At 40.5% G+C, this 17,967-nt stretch overlaps 1 protein-coding gene across 1 annotated transcript; it reads right to left on the bottom strand.

The window, feature by feature from the left end:
- Positions 1-203: 203 nt before the first annotated feature.
- Positions 204-15,815, bottom strand: LOC118838508 (zinc finger protein 184-like). The gene is made up of 4 exons (XM_036745823.1): positions 15,583-15,815; positions 10,360-10,492; positions 9,789-9,863; positions 204-1,167 (listed from the first exon to the last, which is right to left on the bottom strand). The coding sequence occupies exons 1-4, from the start codon at positions 15,607-15,609 to the stop codon at positions 293-295; spliced, it is 1,110 nt and encodes a 369-aa protein (XP_036601718.1). The 5' UTR covers positions 15,610-15,815; the 3' UTR covers positions 204-292.
- Between the last annotated feature and the right edge of the window lie 2,152 nt (positions 15,816-17,967).

Raw genomic sequence — 17,967 nt, 5'->3', positions numbered from 1 at the left:
AAGGTCTCCACTCCATCTAAAGGATTTCCCACATACACTACATTCAAAAGGTTTCTCTCCAGTGTGAATCCTCTTATGTGCAGTAAGCTTTATACACCTTCTAAAGGATTTCCCACATTCACTACATTCAAAGGGTTTTTCTCCAGTATGAATTCTCTTATGTACAGTAAGACAACTCTTCTGTTGAAAGGATTTACCACATTCATTACACTCAAAAGGTTTCTCACTGTTATGGATTCTCTTATGTTTAGTAAGGTATCCAGAGCACGAAGGACTTCCCACACTCATTACATTAAAAGGATTTCTTTTCAGAGTGAAGTCTCTTGTGTCCAGAAAGGTGTCCTGGCTGTTTAAAGGAGTGCCCACATTCATTACATTCAAAAGGTTTCCCCCCAGTATGAATTCTCCTATGTTTATTAAGGTCTCCACGCCGCTTAAAAGGTTTCCTACATACATTACATTCAAAGAGTTTCTCGCCAGTTTGAACTCTCTTATGTTTAGTAAAGTCTCCATTGCCATAGCAACTAAAGGTTTTCCTACACTCACTATATTCATAGGACTTCTCTCCAGTGTGAATTCTCTTATGTTCACTTAGATCTCCAGGCCAGCTAAAGGATTTTCCATATTCATTATTTTGAAAGGGTTTCTGTGCAGCATGAATTATGGTTTGATTTTTAAGAGATGAGTTACTGCTAAACACTTCTTCACATCCACATAATTTTCCTTTGGCATTTTTCTTGTGATGCTGAATAAGATCTGAGTGGCAACCAAATGGCTTTTTGTAATTATGAGAATTACAAAGTGTTCTCTTAACAAAAATTCCATGCAGTTTACTTTTGCCTGAACATTGTATGAAGTTCTTTAGATGGGTGTCACATTGGTGCAAACTTTTCCCCATATGGACTTTGTTTTTTGGAATCAGGATTGACTCCAGATCAAAGTCTTTTCCAAATGCATTTTTCCTGTGGGTGATTTTTACCTGCTGCGATTGTTTTTCATGTTTGCCATTCTGTTGCTCTAAGCTCACATCATATCCCCAGGGTTCTACAAACTTACAATCCCAGGGACCTTCCCTCCGGAGTCTTCCCTTGGCTGTCTCTCCTAAAGAAATGCCATGATTTGGAGCTGACTTTCTTGTTTCACACCCAGTATCTGGACAAAGACACTCTGAAAGAAAGAATAAAGTTATATATCGTATTCTCTGTGTTATGAAAAAGAAAACTGCTTTAAGACTTAGATTCTATTTCTGCTATCGAAAAGAATGATCAGCAATCTAAAACTGGGAGAACATTGTCCACAACAAATTAAAGGCCAAGGCATGTGAGAAGATGGGAATATCTACATGGTTTAAATCAGTTCAAATATCCTCTACTGAAAAAGCCAAATTTCAGGGTACTGAAAAATTACACACGTCATCAGAGAACCATTTAGAAAAATGCTTTTGAAATATTTTGTTTCAAAATGTTTAAAAAAATAAGTTTTCAAAAACAACAAACATACTGATTTTGGAAATCATTATAAGCACAATGGCAACCTCAAACACAGTTTTCAATCTAAAAAGTCTTGTCTCCTAGGCACTTAAAAAAGGCACTGGTCAAAAATAATGGCTCTGTTAAGAACAAACTATAGTAATAAATAAATAGTTAAATAACTTTGCCCCCCAAAATCTTAGAAAGCGTGAGAGAAGCATCTAGTGTAGTGCTTCAGGACTCTGTATTACTCCAATGTATTTATCAACACTACTCAAGGTTTTCAGGTTGTCAAGGATAATGTACAGAAAGTCAGGGAACGTATGAGGTGTTCAAGGAAGACCAGGACCTCTGGTGTGAGGATCTTACTGAGCCCTTCCAAAGGTTGCTCATTCACCTTTGGTGTCCACCTTTCACCCAACTTTCACTTGTGGCTCCAAGAAGCTGTAGCATGCACAGCAGCCACACCCTGGTAAACTGTATCGGCAGACAGGCTAAACCAGGTTGAGGGTAACTGAGGGGCCTCAAACCCACCAGTGAGTTAGTGTCTATCTGTAGCATTCAAAGACTTCCCCCAATGGAATGGGTGGATGAGAACAATTTGTTCCAGTGGCCATAAAGATAGCTGAAGCAGGGACGGTGGAGCACTTAGAACTTGGCCAGGCACCGAGGGTGCCGAGGTCATCCATTGCATCCTGGGCCACTACCAGTTGTTTTGACTTTTGTCCGGCCATTGGATGACTCAGGAAGAGAGAGTAAGGCCAATGACTTCATGCAACTCTGCCTCACTTAAACCCAATTCACTTGCAAGTCAACACATCACCCATGATATTGTTGGTCCTTTTCAAAAACAATAGATAAACAACATAGAAAGGCAGCTTCAAGGTCAGGAAGACCTGCCTCCTTGACCTACTTCTGATACATGTTAGTTGTGTGAACCTGGGGCAAGTAATTTAAACTCTCAATGTTCTAGTCAAGATTCAGAGAATGTTGTGACTTGTAAAAGAAGATAGAAATAAAGAGGGAGAAAATTCCAGGCACAGCCAGTGAAAATGCAGTGTCAGGAGATGGAGGGCAACAGTGAGAAGGTGATCGAGAGTTTCAAATGCCATAGAGAGGTCAAGAACAATGAGGATTATAACAAAGTCATTAGACAATCAAATGATAATTTGTAACTTTAGAAAGAACAGTTTAAGTTGAATGGTGAGATCAGAAGTCAAACTGCAGAGGGTTTAGAAGACAGTAAGAGGAAAGAAAACAGAGATATTGAATCTAGGGTGCCTGACTGAGAAGAAAAGGAAAAATATAGGATAATAGTTAGCAGGGATGGTTGGATCAAGTGAGGGTTTTTGAAGGATGAGGGAAACATGGGTGTATTTGTGGGCCACAGGGAAATGACAGGAATATTAGATACAGAAATAATAATGAAGGCAATCTTCTGGAAAAGACAGGATAGGACCAAGAATAGAGAGTTTGGCCTTGGTAAGAAGAAGGGCTACCTCTTCATGAATAACTAGAGTGAAAGAACAGATAAGGTACAGGAATATGAGGTGGAGAGGAAAGAAGAAAAGGGAACTCAAGTTGAATGGCTTCTGTATTTTTATAAAGTAAGGTCCTCAGCAGAGAGGGCTGGAGAGGGAGTGCTGTGGGAGGCTTAAGGAGGGACAAGAGGTTTGTTAAAAACCCCTGGGGAGTATGGGATAATGAATCCAACTAGTAATGAGTAGAAGGATTACCTTGTTGCAACAAAAGCCTAGTGGAACTTAAATAGCAAACTTGTAATGAACTCAGCACAGTTTGGTGATTTCTTCAGTTTCATTCACTAGCATACAAATGGAAGCAAAAAAAGGGGGTGGTAGGAGTAATTCACCATCCAGAGTTGGGGTTTAGTGAGGAATGAGTGGTGTTAGGACAAAGGGGCAAAGAAATCCAGAACTGAACTGGCTCACCTAGGAGTCAAGATAGAAAAGGGAAGAGAGCAGAACCAGGGTATAAGTGGCAGCCTGGAAAAGAAAAGAGGGTTGGATGGACTGGAGATAATGATGAGGATGAAGAACAGAGTTAAGAAAGGATAGAATAATTAATAGTCAGAGGTAGATTCTGAGAGATAAAGGAAAGTCATAGATCAAGAACATGGAAGTGGAACACTTGTGGGTGGTGTCAAGATCCAGGGCATGTCCAATTCTGGTTGTAGCTGAGGTAAAATGTAAGAATAGGTCATGGAAATTATGGGAAGCTGGGGTATTTGAGGAAGTGTCAATGTGGACACTGAAGTTCCTTAATATGAGGGCAAAAATTGGGGTGTAGACTATGAGCCAGATGCTGAACTTGTTGAAGAAGAATATCCTAGTGGTGGGGAGGGGTGGTGACGCAGATGCACAGAACCTGAGTTGGACGGGATCTCTACAGCATATTTTGTCCAAACTATAGATGGAAGAATTCCTACCTAATAAAATTAGAGAGAGTTGGAACCAGCTGGACTCAAACCATAGTTATTAATGACTCCATAGCAATTCTGAAGGTCTTCAGTGAAGTGCCTCAGGAATCTGTCCTTGGTACTATGCTATTTAACATTTTATCAATGACTCTAATAAGCTGGATGTGGAATACTTATCAAGTTTGTCAATGACAGAAAGATAGGATTGATAGCTAGCATGAATAAGAGTCTAGATGTAAGTCATCTTAAAAGGCTGAAATTACAGGTTAAATTGAAAACATGAATGAGAAGGTAGACTGGATCTCTAGTTTTCTGGCATACCAAATTCTCAGTGAGGAAACTCCACCAACTAAAGGAGATCAGCACCTACTTTTCAAATTAGTCTTAGAGAGTTGCCTAGGGCATTGCCTAGGCTAAGTGGCTTACCCAAGGACACATAACCAATATATGGCAAAAAGAGACTTGAACCCAGATCTTACCTCAAAAGCCAATAGGGATAAATACAGTCTAATATTTGAGTAAAGTCAACTTTACAAGCATAAGCTGGGAGAGGGTATGTAGATAACAATTCATCTGAAAAAGATATGGGGAGGGGGGAAAAGCTCACCTCAAGATTGGTAGAACGAGTGGGAGCTGAACAGCCAAACTGTAACACAACTACTTCAGTAAGACTGAAAAAAGAACACCAGATCCAGTAATGATCAATAAATCCAAGGAAAAACTATTGTAAGTGCATTTCTCCAGTCCAGATCCACACAAAAATATGGCCAGAATCCTGTGGGCACTTGAAATAAAATCCCAACCCAGCCATGCAATGCAATGACAGAAGCTTTTCAGTGAACAGACCAGCAGCAAGTCAGGTAAGCCTGGAGCCTCCAGCTCCATACTCAACGGTGGAAAAACAGAAGCCTACACCAGGGTCTATCTAGGGCTTGGTGAGCCTACAGAATGATCACTGGGAGAGCAACAGTCAAGCTGCAGCCTGGATCACATGGTCCTAAGATAGCATGTTAGCCTGAGCCACCCCTGAGGTCCTTGAAAAACACAGCACTCATTACCCAGATTCCACATGATACAGATCAGAACAAAATAAAGCCCAGGCATTCTTCCAAAAGTACAAAGTCAAACTGTGACACAAAGTCCCAATTCAGTAAGGCTGGAAAAATGAGTAAACAAAAGAAAACATGAATGCTAAAGAAATATTATGGAGCCAGGGACACCTAAGACACAAACCCAGAAGAAGAGCATAATTCCAAATTACTTAGAGCAAGTCTCAAAAAACATATAGATTTGGGGCAGCTAGGTGGCGCAGTGAGTAGAGCACAGGCCCTGGAGGCAGGAGGACCTGAGTTCAAACCTGACCTCAGACACTTGACACACACTTACTAGCTGTGTGACCTTGGGCAAGTCACTTAACCCCAACTGCCCTGCCAAAAAGCAAAAAAAAAAAAACAAAAAAAACACATAGATTTGCCTTAAGCTCTACTGGAATTCCTCAAAGAAAGAAATAGAGTTAAACAATGATAATGTAAATCAAATGAGAGCTTTAGAGGAAAGAACAGGAAAGGAAATAAGTGTTGTAGAAGAAAGAATCAGAAGGACAATAAACAGTGGATGCAAAACCTTACTGAAGTAAAAAAAAAAAAACTCCTTAAAAATCAGATTGGACCAAACAGATGACAAGAAATGTTATAACAAAGACAGAAGAAAGAAAAAAATAATAAAATGTAAACTATCTCCTATAAAAACAAATGACCTGGAAAAACAAGTCAAGGAGATAACTTAAGAATCATCACTTGATAATCTCAACCATAAAACCTAGATACCTTATCTTCAAGAAATCATGAATGAAAACTACCCAGACTTATGAGAGTGGAAGGGCAAAGTAGAAACAGAAAGGACCCATCAGTAATCTCCTGAAAGAAATCCCAAAAGGAAAAGTCCCAGTCATGTTTCAGCCCAAATCTAGACACTTCTCATCAAAGAAAAAAAATATGACAAACAGCCAGAAGGAAAGAATTCAAGTACTAAGGAATCAGTCTGGATCACTTAAAACCTGGCAGCGGCCACTATAAAAGAGAGGACCACTTGGAATACATGACTATAAAAGGTAAAAGATAAAGGCTTACCACAAAGAATTAACTTATCCAGCAAAACTGAGTATAATCTTGGGGTGGGAGTGAGGGTGAGGGGCTATAAACAGAAATTCTGAGTACTGCCATTGAAGAGCAGAGTTTAGCAGATGCTTTCAAAAACAAAGAAGTCAAAGAAACAAAAGGAGGTAAATACATTTGAGGAATTAGAAAAGAGCATAAAAGATGAAGTGTTGACATTCTAATAAGAGAAGAAACAAATGTCCCCTCATAATCTTAATGTCTTTAAGGGTCACAGGAAAAAATAACACAGAGAGCCTGGGAATAGCTTTGTTACGTGTTCACGAACTTAAAAGAAAAAAGGGAATTAAAAAAAGAATACACTATAAAAGAAAGAGCAAGCAAGGAAGGAAGCTAGAACTTATCTCACATGGGTGCTTCAGAAGAACTATGCAAATATAGAAAGGAGTCGACCTGACAAAGAAAGGTTCAAAACACACACAAATACATAGTTTAGTGTAGAACTATGTTACATTCAACAGAGAATCAGGAAAGAATAGGAAGAGGGATGGAAGGATTAAAAGGGAGGGAAGACTCAAAGGGGGACTAGGAATAAGCAAATAGATTCCAATTTTAGAAGGTAGATGCTGAATGTAGAAATAAAAGGGAAGAATGAAAGGATAAGAACCTGTGATCATGGACTGGTCAAGAGATGGTAAGAACAGAAGCATATTCCATTAACTATACACATCTCTACTGTTGAAAACACTCCTCTCCCATTATTCTTTATTTCTCTGTAAAAAGTAAGACAACTGGCAAAGAGAGGAAAAAGTATAAAATAATAAGATAGAAGGAAATATATAACAATCATCACTGTGAATGGGAATGAGATGTACTCATCCATAAAACAGAGGCAAGGAGCAGAAAGGATTAGAAATCAGAATCCAACACTATATTGTCCACAACATACACAGAGGAGTTCAAATTAGGGGCTGGAGCAAAACATGCCTCCAGTGAACTAAGAAACGCAAGTATCATAATCAGTAAGAAATAGTAAAAATAAGTTTAATTAAAAGAGGCAAACGAGGAAACCACATTATGCTTAAAAGTACCATAGTCAATGTCAATATTAAATATATATGCATCAAATGGCTATCTAAGTTTTTAAAGGAAAAGTGAAAATATAGGCAATGAAATTATAATAGTTGAGGAATCTCAATGTACCCCTCACAGATAAGATAAATTTAACCAAAATTAACAAGAAAAGAATAAACTAACAAAAAAGTAAAGAACCCAAATAGAATTTTGGAAAGGTTGGATATGATATATTTCTGGCAATTACTGAATGAGGAAAAACATGGTTATACATAATTCTTAGCTGTACATGGCACCTTTACAAAAACTGACCACATAGCAGGGCATAAGAACTTTACAAACAAATACAGGAAATTAAAAATATTTTACATCAAAACATCCTTTGTCAACCACAATCAAATAAAAATATACTCACTAATGAAGCCTTTGAAAAAAGGACTAAAAATTAATTGGAGGCTAAATCCTAAAGAATAAATCATAAAAATAGTTGGATAAAGCCAAAGCAGTCATGAGGAAGAAATTTATCTATAAAAACTTTCATCAACAAAAAAAGAGAAATAATGAGTAAATTAGTTGGGCATGGATACACTTTTAAAATCCTATAAAAGCAACAAATCAAAAAACACTAATGGAAATTCTGAAAATTAAACATGAGAAAAACAAAACTGAAAGTGAAAAAACAAGCAAATAGATAAAGCACTAGCTTATTTGATTTTTAAAGAAGAAAACCAAATTACCAGTTTCTAAGTGATACCCAAATAAGGTTCGTTTCAACTCAAAATTGTGTTATTCTACAATGTAAAATATGAAAAATTCAGGGAAACAGACAATACTTGCATGAACTGATAAGAATGAAAAAAGAAGAAACAAAAGAATAATACACAATGCTTACAATCATATAAACAAAGACAACTGAACTCTAATTGAATATAGTGGCTAATATTGGTTCCAGGAGATTGAAATTAAAACACACTTCCTACAACTCAAGAAGTCTTTGTGAGCCTTTACTGCCCGCAAGGCCCGAGGCTAAGGTGTCTTAATACAATGACAAAACTGAGGCCCTTGCATTCTGCTGGGGAGATACAGCATTTTCAGAAACAAGTATACACAATATAACTTGAGAGGTAAGAACATGGACAATTAGAGGAATTAGGGAAAGTAACTTACCAAAGAAGCCAGGGACTATTTTAAGAGGCAAAAGGTAGAACAGAATGCATTCCAACCATAGTGGCCAGATTCCACAAAAGCCCAATGACTGGATATGGAATGGCCAGTTCAGGGAAAAAAATAGACCAGCCCATCAGAACAAGTGGGAATTTCAATGCACTCCTTTCAGATAAGACGAATTTAACCAAAAGTTAAAAAGATAGCAAAAGCTGTCTCCATAGGCCAACCTTTGATGATAACCAACAGACCTGAGTAGGTTTTGTTTGTGGTTCTTCCTATTCCAGGTGGACATTTCCAATAAAAAAAAAAGATGAAGGGTTATTTTAGAAAAGGTTCTTTTGATTTTTCCATTGTTTTATCTCCTTCACCTCCAACTCTTGGAATCTAGGACTTCCTTCAAGATTCAGCTCAAGTGCCACTACAATATATATGTAAAGTCTCTCATCTTTCAACATTCTTCATATTTGGAAAATTAAGGATCTTGCCCTCCTTAAATAATAAATTTGCCTACCTGCACAAATATTGTAACCTACAGAAAGACCTAAGTTCCTTTGTCTTCCCACAGCCTATGCACAGTATGTTTAACAAATGTTTCCTGATATGACTTGAGAAGAAAAAAAAATACCTTTTGTAAAGACTAGATGGAAAAGCAAGCAGAAATATCAGGAACTAAGATACATACAGCAGAAAGCACACAGGGCATGCTGAGCGTTAGAAGATGAAGCAAGAGTGGTGTTGAATTCTGAGCTGTTAGGAAGGGCACTAATAAACTAGATAGCTGTTTAATTAAAAGCAAGGCAGCCAAGACATGGAAGGATCTTGAGTTTATGATATATGACAACACATGTTGACAACAGGCAGAAGGAAATGGAGATTTTTCACCTGGAGAAGCGAAGCCTCTTGTGAGGACATGTCAGATGTCTTCTAATATTAAAAGGGCTGTCATGCAGAAGGTAGCTAGGTGGTGCAGTGGATAGAGTGCCGGGTCTGGAGTTAGGACAACTCACCTTCATGAGTTCAAATCAGTCCTCAGATACTTACTAGCTGTGTGACCCTGGGCAATTCACTTAACCCTATTTGCCTCAGTTTCCTCCTCTGTAAAATGAGTTGGAGAAGGAAATGGCAAACTACTTGGTGGGTAGAACATGGAATAGATCCTGCTTCTCTGTTTTATAAAATCATGGGTTGGATTAGATGGCCTCTGAAGTCCCTTCCAATGCTGAGATCATGTAAGCCTTTCTCATTTCAGGTCTCAGGGCCTCAGTGGCCTATTCTGGAAAAGCAGATGGCGGAGATGACATCTTCCTAGATCTAGTATTCAGTGATCTTAGGGAAATTGGCTGGCTGAAGTAAAGGCAAATGTACCTCAGAACTCTCCACCAGGACAGATGCAGGCTTTCTCCCTGAACCTGAGAAACTTTGAGGAGAGGACTTCAGCCAATACTTCAAAGACACTGCCCCTGAATCACTATAAGTCTGTAGCTATTCCTTCAGTGACTCCCACGTACCTGGTTTTCAATCACCCACCTGGAAAGACATCTCCTGGGACAGCTCTCTCTGGAATCCATGGTGCTCCTCCTCTCTCCAAATGAGAGATAATACCTGGTTTGTTAACAGAAAGTCCTGCTCAGCGGAAAGAAATGGGAAAGTGCTTTGAACAGTCTCTCTGGGTCCCAGTTTTCTCATCCATAAAATATGGGTCTGGAATTAGATAATCTCTCACTGCTAAATTTGGGATCCTTTGAGCCCCAATATCACACATTTCTAGAATATCCCTGCCCACCAAGCCAGCTGAGCCCAAAAAGGGGAGCTGAGAACTGGAGACAACGCACAGCCTCTAGTAAGTGAGAATGTGAAGCCCCAATAAGCAAATCTGGAGTCAAACTAATGTGGAAATATGTTTAACATGATTGTACATGTATAACCTATATCAGGTTGCTTGCTGTCTTGGAGAAGGGGGAGGGAATACAGGGAGAGAGAAAAACTTGGAACTCAAAATCTTACAAAAATGAATGATAAAAACTATCTTTACATGTAATTGGGAAAAAATAAAATACTATTTAAGGACAAAAATTTGGAGTCAGAAAGGAAATCTTACCCAAGGAGACGAGGCTCCTGTAGTTTTCCAGCATCACCTCCCTGAACAAGTTCCTCTGAGCAGCATCCAGTTGCTTCCACTCCTCTGGAGTGAATTCCACAGCCACATCCTTGAAGGTCACTGATTCCTGAAACTTTCAACAAATACTTTGTCACCCAGGAAACCTCTTTCACATGGATCTTGGGGAAGACCAAAAGTTGTCTATGTAGGGAATTTTTTTTACAATTCAGGGTACTAAGTATTCCTTATGTCTGCCTTTTCCTCTTACCTCTGTCTTACCTCTCCCTCCTTCCCCTGTACCTACTCACCCAAAGTTGCTAGTGCCTCCCCCCAGGAAATTAACTTGCTTTTACTTTTTATATATATTTTGAATTTGCCAACCTGTGTTCATTTTGTTCTCCCACCCTATCAGAAAGTAAGGTCAGAGAGAGCAGGGCCATATTCAATCAATCAACAAATGTTTGTTAAGCACCTTTATGCCAGGCATAGTGGGGTATAAACATGGAAATTAAACAGTCTCTGCTCTCTTCAGGGAAGAAGTTTTAGGAGGTGTTATTGGAGATAGGGATAGCTCACATTCAATGGGAGAGCACTAGCTATATGTACTTAAGGATACACAAAAGTAAAATAAAATAGGGAGGTACTGGCCCCAACACATGGGGAGGGGAGATGAAGGTCAAGGAAGTCTTCAGGATGCCAAGATGGCATGGGGTGTTAATGATAATACATACACAGCATCATTTGCACTCTCTGCCCCAGAGAGGTCCCAAAGTGGAAATCTATCAGCCTTAATCCCAACTTTGAAGGAGGAAAGTCAAGTGTATAGGATAGGATAAACTTGTCTTAATAGGCATTCTTGGGTATTCTGTGATCCAACATCCAAAACATATTTTCTTTAAAATAAAGGACAAAATAGAGAAGCAAAATTCCTCTCCAGGACTCATCTCCCTAGGACTTCCTCACTCCTGCTATAGAAACCTTTTCACCCTGGAAGCTCATTCTATTCCTATACTGCTTCTCATACTGGTAGAAGCCTCCAACCCTCCAGCTCCTCCTAATTGGCTAGCTCCTCTCAGAACCTCAATTTTAAGGAGGCCCAGAACAACCAGGTCTTCATTTGTCTCCAGGCTGAACTCCTGATGCAGCTCCATGGGACATTCTTTTAAATGTCCTTCCTCCCACAGGTAGCCTCCCCTCCTTCCTCCCCCTTTCATCTTCCTCCATCAGAAAGTAAGCTGTCTTCAGGGCAGAGACTGTGAATCTGCTTGTATTTGTATGCCTTGTGCTTGGTACAATGCTTGGCACACAGTAAGCACTTAATAAATGCTTCTTGGCTTAATTAAAGGACTGATAACCATTTTAAAGTGCCTCATTTATCCCAGGTACTGTACTAAGTGCTAGGGATACAAAAAGAACAAGACAGTCCCTGACTTCGAGCAGTTTACAATCTAATGGGAGGACAACATGCAAATAAATCTATATGAAGCAAGCTATATTACAGGATAAGGAGGCAATAATTAACAGAAGAAAGGTATTAGAATTAAGAGGCATTGGGAAAGGCTTCTAGTAGATAGGATTTTAATTGGGATTTAAAGGAAGCCAGGGAAGTTGGTAGACAGAGTTGAGGGAGAACATTTAAGGTATGGGGGACAGCCAGATAATATACCTGGAGCCTAGAGATGTAGTGTCTCCTTTGTACAAGGTGTTCCTAAAGCCTGGACACATAGGCAAAAATGCATATTTTCAAGAACTGAAATGAATGAAATTTTCAGCAACATTTTATTTAGTTGGAATATTAACAAATAACATCTTCAATATGATTTCCATCATTTGTGATGCAAAAGTTGATGCGCTTTGCAAGATTCATGTGAACTCAATGGAATAACTCCACATTGCCGTCAATTTTAGCACATTAGCAAATGCACTTTTTATGTGTTCAATCAAGTGTTACATCTGTGATTTTCATTGACTACACCTTCTCCTTTAGCATATCCCAGAAAGAGAAGTTGCTGAACAACACAGAGTCTTCGGTGAAACAGTTAATGCGATGTTAATGAGGTTTTCTATGTGTCCAGACTTTAGGGACACCCTGTAGAACAGCCAGGAGGGCGGCATCACTGTGGCAGGAGTAAGGTGTAATTGGAAAAGTAAGAGGGGGCTGGCTGAGTTATGAAAGGCTTTGAATGCAAAGTAGAGGATTTTATATTTGATCCTGGAGGTGATAGGGAGCCAATGGAGTTTATTGAGTAAGGAAGGGACATGGTTGGATCTATGCTTTAGGAAAATCATTTTGGTGGCTGAATGGAGGATGGATTGGAGTGGGGAGAGATTCCAGGCAGGAAGATCCTCCTGCAGCTACTACAGTCCAGGCTTTAGGTGATGAGGATCTGCACCAGGGTGGGGACAGTGTCAGAGGAGAAGGGAATGAGAGATGTTGCAAAGGTAAAATCGACAGGCCTTGCCACCATATTGAATATGGGTAGTGAGAGAGAGTGAGGAGCCCAGGATGACTCTAGGCTGTGAGGCTGAGGGCCTGGGAGGTGTTACTTTCTAGAGTAATATGCAAAATAGGAGGAGGGGAGGGTTTTAGAGGAAAGGTAAGGAGTTCAGTTTTAGACATATTGAGTTTAAGATGTCTACTGGACCCCCAGTTTGAGATGTCTGAAAGGCAATTGGAGATGTGAGATTGGAGGTCAGCAGAGAGGATGGGGCAGAATAGATAGATTTGAGAATCATGAGCACAGAGATGGTATTTAAATCCATGAAAGCTGATGAGATCACCAGGTGAAGTAGCATAGTGGAAGAAGAGACTTGACTTGAATTATTATTCTTCATACCCTGAAGGTATAGTCACTTGAATAACCTGGAGTCCATGCTTTGGGCAGAATTTCTCAGAAGGTAAGGTGCAAATGGCATCACCGTTATCATCACCTACCCATTCCTAAGAGTCACTCCTGTTTTCCTAGATAACTTCAGCACCCAGTTGTCATTTTATCTGGACATCCTTGTTAACTTCAGTATTTACTATATGGCACTAAAAAGTCAAAGGGTCCATTGACATCCCTATGATTCACCTCCATTTCACAATCAGCCATCACACAGCCTAGTGACAGCCTGGACCTAATCTTATGCCACTAATTCACGCTAATACCTTTCAAATTTGACAGCTCCATTTTTCAGCTCAATTTCTTTCTGGATCTAATCTCTTATTCTCCAACATCCACTCCACGTGTTCTGCCTCCTCACAGATACATCGATTCCCTCTTTGACACCCACAATTCACACAAAAAAGCAGCATACTCTTGATTGTACTATACTCTTTAATGGCAAGATTTTTTAATTTTGAGGAATCTGCAGACAGATCTCCTAGGGTCTATGAAATTGGAAAGGAAAAAACGCATCTTTATTCTCACTTATTTGTAATTGATATTTGGTATTCCCTTGAGTCATAAATTAAAACAAGCAAACAAAACAATGTTTTGAGAAGGGCTCTTTTGGTTGCAGCCAAAGGGGTCTATGACCCCCAAAATGGTAATAACTCCTGCTCTATAACCTGGTGTCCATGGTTGGCTACTTTACATATGTTTAGCATTTATATTTTATATATGCTTCTATTTTAATTTCAACAATGCCTATTTCACTAAGTTGCAACTCTGGATTCTTCCCGCTCTTCCCTAAACCATCTGGATCCTGGGCAGAAAAAAAATGGAATAAAAACAAAAGGGCCTGTCCCATTACAAATTCATGTTACTGTTTTTACTAACCTATACTACAGGAACTTAGTTTCTCACTTATACCCTAGCCCACTTGATAAATAAGTTGTTCTCTCTCAAAGGTCCAATTCCAATCCCAATCCATAGTCTCCTTATGATCAGCATCCTTATCTATCTTTTTCTTCTCATAGAGCACTGAAATTTGTTTTCTGTGCATAGTGTTGCATAGAATATTGTCTTTTCTCAACAGACCACAGACTTCACAATTTCCCTTCTCATATTTCTCTCCATAAGGGGTGTTCTTGCTTCGAATGCCCAGGTAAATGATGGGCTCTTTGCAGAAATGGAAGTGGAAACATTTTGGAGGGTGCTTTAAGCTTCTCCACAATCTGAATTTACCTCTTGATATTTTTTAGCAGGAATGGCCTTCCACAGTCATTCAAGACTGCACATTGGCTCCAAAAGATAAAATGATAACTCCCTTCTTCTCGGATAATCAAAACATACCAACCCCACCTAGTTGTTTCCAGGGTATGATTCAAAGAAACCTTTGAGAAACCTTTGCTGCTTATTTGAGCCCAACTAACATCTATCCCTGAACTCATATAATACTTAGTTTCTTTAGTATTCCCCCAAAATACTGGAAAATGCATGAGCAAAGCATATTAAACAGTTAGCCTGATCTCCACAATGTGACTAAAAGTTCTTTATAGTGTGGTGTTTAAAAAAGTTCAAGAGACATATTTAATCATTTTATTAATAAGGCCAACATGTTTATTAATAAAAGGATGGTCATTTGGCCACCTTTCTTAGACCAAAGACCCCTCATGGCAGTGGGCTCACAGTTTACATGCTCTTGGAAGAGCAGATGTTCCTCAGGGTGGCAATCAACTCTGATTGGTTAACAATTAATGAGAAAATAAATATTAGAATAAAAGGGTGGGCTAAATTACAATGAGGGTCTTGGAGTACTGTTACTTGAGTCACCCAAATCTTGGTAAAAGACACATCAATTTCCTTATCACTTGTATGACAAAAAGGAGGATCCACGTGTTTCCAGACCTGTCTGAGAGAACACTGAGCAGGAATGCATCCATTAGCCCAAACTTATAATTTCTTTTACTGTCTTAGATCTTAGCCTGGGTAAATCTCTGCCTAAGATTTCCCACACTGATTGATTTCTGGATGAGGAAGTGGAAAAAGGAAAAACCTGGTCCTAATACAATAATTAGTTATTATTACCAGAGAGAAATAATTATTCCTCACAGTAGGAATGGACTGTTATCTACACTTATTTTACATTCTTTATAGCATCTAGCCTGTTACTAAGCACTTAGTAGACATGAAAAGAAGCGTTAGGGAAATGCGAATAGGTATCACCCATCGGAGCTGCCTTCCTCTCTTGGATTCGAGGATATGGGGGTTGGAGTGCGGGGGGGCGCGGACAAACACTTTGGCCGTACTCTAAAAATACACTCATCAATTCGATTCCATTGAAACTCCAACTCACCTGAAAGGCAGGGATGACAGGGATCATACCCTTTCCCTTTTGGAAAACAACAGAGATCTCTGTAGGTAAATCTGGGAAGGAGAGAGATCAAGCATGTGCAAGCCCAGCACTCTGCTAAGTCCAGGCAGGAGGCAAAGGTCACGGGTGCCAGAGGTTTTGAGAGACCGGAAGGCCACCGTGTTGGACACTACCATTGTTACAAATGAAGACTCAGGCTCAGAGGAGTTACATGATTTGTCCAGGGTCAGAGGCGAGCAGGACGTGCGGAGCCCCCCACCCTCTGCTCCTAGGACGAGGAAGGCTGAGAGCGAACAAGCTCCAGGCCCTGAGCAGCCAGCGGCTCCCCACTCCCACTCCGTGCCCTCTGCTCCCCCTCCCTTCACTCCCAACCCGGGCAGCTGCAGCAGCAGAAATGGAGGTGGAGGAGGGGCCGGGTTCAGCCCCCGAGCCCTCTCAGAGCCCAGTCCCCGCAGGAGCCCCGGCAAGGGGATGGGACTCGGAAGGGGAAGGGAGGGGTGGGGCAGAGAGAGGAGAGGCGATGCTGCGGGCAGAAGGGGCAGGAAACCCTCACCAGGCCACAGGCAGGGAACACAAGGAAGGGAACAGAAGTCCCCTTGGTCAGCACCGCCTGTTCCGGTCGCTCTCCGAGGTGCTTGACGGAGATCCTACAGCTGCCTGTCAGTCCCCGGACTTGGACTTCTGGGAAATGGAGTTCTGAGCCGAGGGGAGGCTTGTGCGCATGCTCCGAGGGCGCCCGCTTTTGGGCGGGGGCTGACTCCTGGGTGTTCCATGCGGAGCTCTCCAACTATCTCCGTCCAGCGTTGTGGCTTTACTGTATTTTTTTTTTTGTATTGCCCTTTTTAAGTTTTCTTTTTTCTTTTTGTTTTTACTCAGCTGTTATTTTTTCATTTGCACCCCTCCCTCCCGGGTAACCAAAACCACTCAACAGATGCTGTATTTGACGCACACGTGCACGCCCATAGTCCCTACCTCTCCACGGGTTGTGGTGTTTCATTATCTCATTAAAATTCCTATCTTCATTTTTTGTCAATTTTGACTCTTTTAGAGTCACTGTGTATATAAGTATGCATTCTTAATATATAATGATTGAATTTCAATCAAGAAGGCTAAACTAAAAAAAAAAAAAAATGAAGGGAGTGGACTCCTTCCGGAACTCCTTGCCAGCATAAAACACCATCAAATCTCCTCCTCATCTCACCAACAATACTGAGGGAAAGTTCAGGAAAGCAAAGACAAAGAAGCCAAGTTAAACTACTTGGAGAAACGGGAAGAGCTACATGGTTGGATGGAGCCTTGAAACCCACATGGACCTACATTGGTCCATTTTTGCCCTCAGCACCGCCCCGCCACCCCCTGCATACTTCCCTGTCTCCCTGACTTATCAAGTGGGGGTACAAAGGCTGCTGGGGTTCTTTTCCCTCTTTGTCCCACCATATTGTCCTGAGTTCTTCAGAGGTACTACTTGCCGGTACTACTGCCAATAGACAGGCCTGGCCAACGGCGCTCCAAGAATATGGGTTTCCAAATAGCAGCCATTTTGAGAAGGGGCCCAGATCCTCCCTACTTCTAGACTAGGACCCCTAGAGCCCAAACCTCCAAGAGCTGCCCACCTTCCTAGAGCAGCAAATTCTGAGCAGAGAGAAAAGTGGAACTTACTTTCCTTTTCTAACCAACTAAAATTCAGGACGTTCCCAGTACCCCTAGAACCACCTCAGCTAAGGGTAAAGAAATCGAAAATTAACAGTGAAACAAACCGGATAAACAAGACTCAGAACCAGTCAGGCACAGTAGCATAGGGTTTAATAAAATCAAGATGCTGAACTGCTGGGAAAGCTAGGAAAGCTGTCTGGCAGAAGTTATAATGAAGTTATTAATTTAAGTTAAACTGAGAGGAGATAAAAAAGATTTAATTTTGGGAAGCAAGAGGGACATCAAGATAGAGCAAAAATTTGATATGGCTTTGCAGTGTTTTAATGGTTAGTCAAACACTGATTAGGTACCTACTATATGTCAGGCTTTGAGCTAAGGGCTGTGATGTGAAAAGGTCTCAGGGAGACTCACTGTTTAATAGGAGAGACAACATGCAAAAGACTATGAACAAACAGGACAAATTGGAGATAATCAGCAGAGAGAAAGCACTATAATCAGAGGAGATTTAATTAAGGGACTATAATGAAGGTTTCATGAAGAAGGGATTTGACAGAAGCCAGAAGGGAGAGATGAAGAGGGGGTGAGGTGTAAGAATAGAAAGGTAGGTGGGGGTTGGGTTATGAAGGGCCTGGAGAATAGTGATACCCTCAACAATAACGGGATAGTTAGGAAGAGTGGAGGCTCTGGAGAGAAAAATAATGAGTTCCATTTTGG

Source organism: Trichosurus vulpecula, chromosome 2 (assembly GCF_011100635.1).
Source record: "Trichosurus vulpecula isolate mTriVul1 chromosome 2, mTriVul1.pri, whole genome shotgun sequence".
NCBI lineage: Eukaryota > Metazoa > Chordata > Mammalia > Diprotodontia > Phalangeridae > Trichosurus > Trichosurus vulpecula.
Note: the sequence above shows the minus strand (reverse complement) of the source record. Positions and strands in the feature narration are given on the sequence as shown.

What these genes read in the sequence shown, in the direction of transcription:
- LOC118838508 (XM_036745823.1), bottom strand. Translation starts at nt 15,609, where the DNA reads ATGATCCCTGTCATCCCTGCCTTTCAG. An exon ending in CTGTCATCCCTGCCTTTCAG is followed by an intron (nt 10,493 to 15,582) that starts GTGAGTTGGAGT and finishes ATTTGTTGAAAG; the next exon opens with TTTCAGGAATCAGTGACCTT. An exon ending in CCCAGGAGATGTCTTTCCAG is followed by an intron (nt 1,168 to 9,788) that starts GTGGGTGATTGA and finishes TCTTTCTTTCAG; the next exon opens with AGTGTCTTTGTCCAGATACT.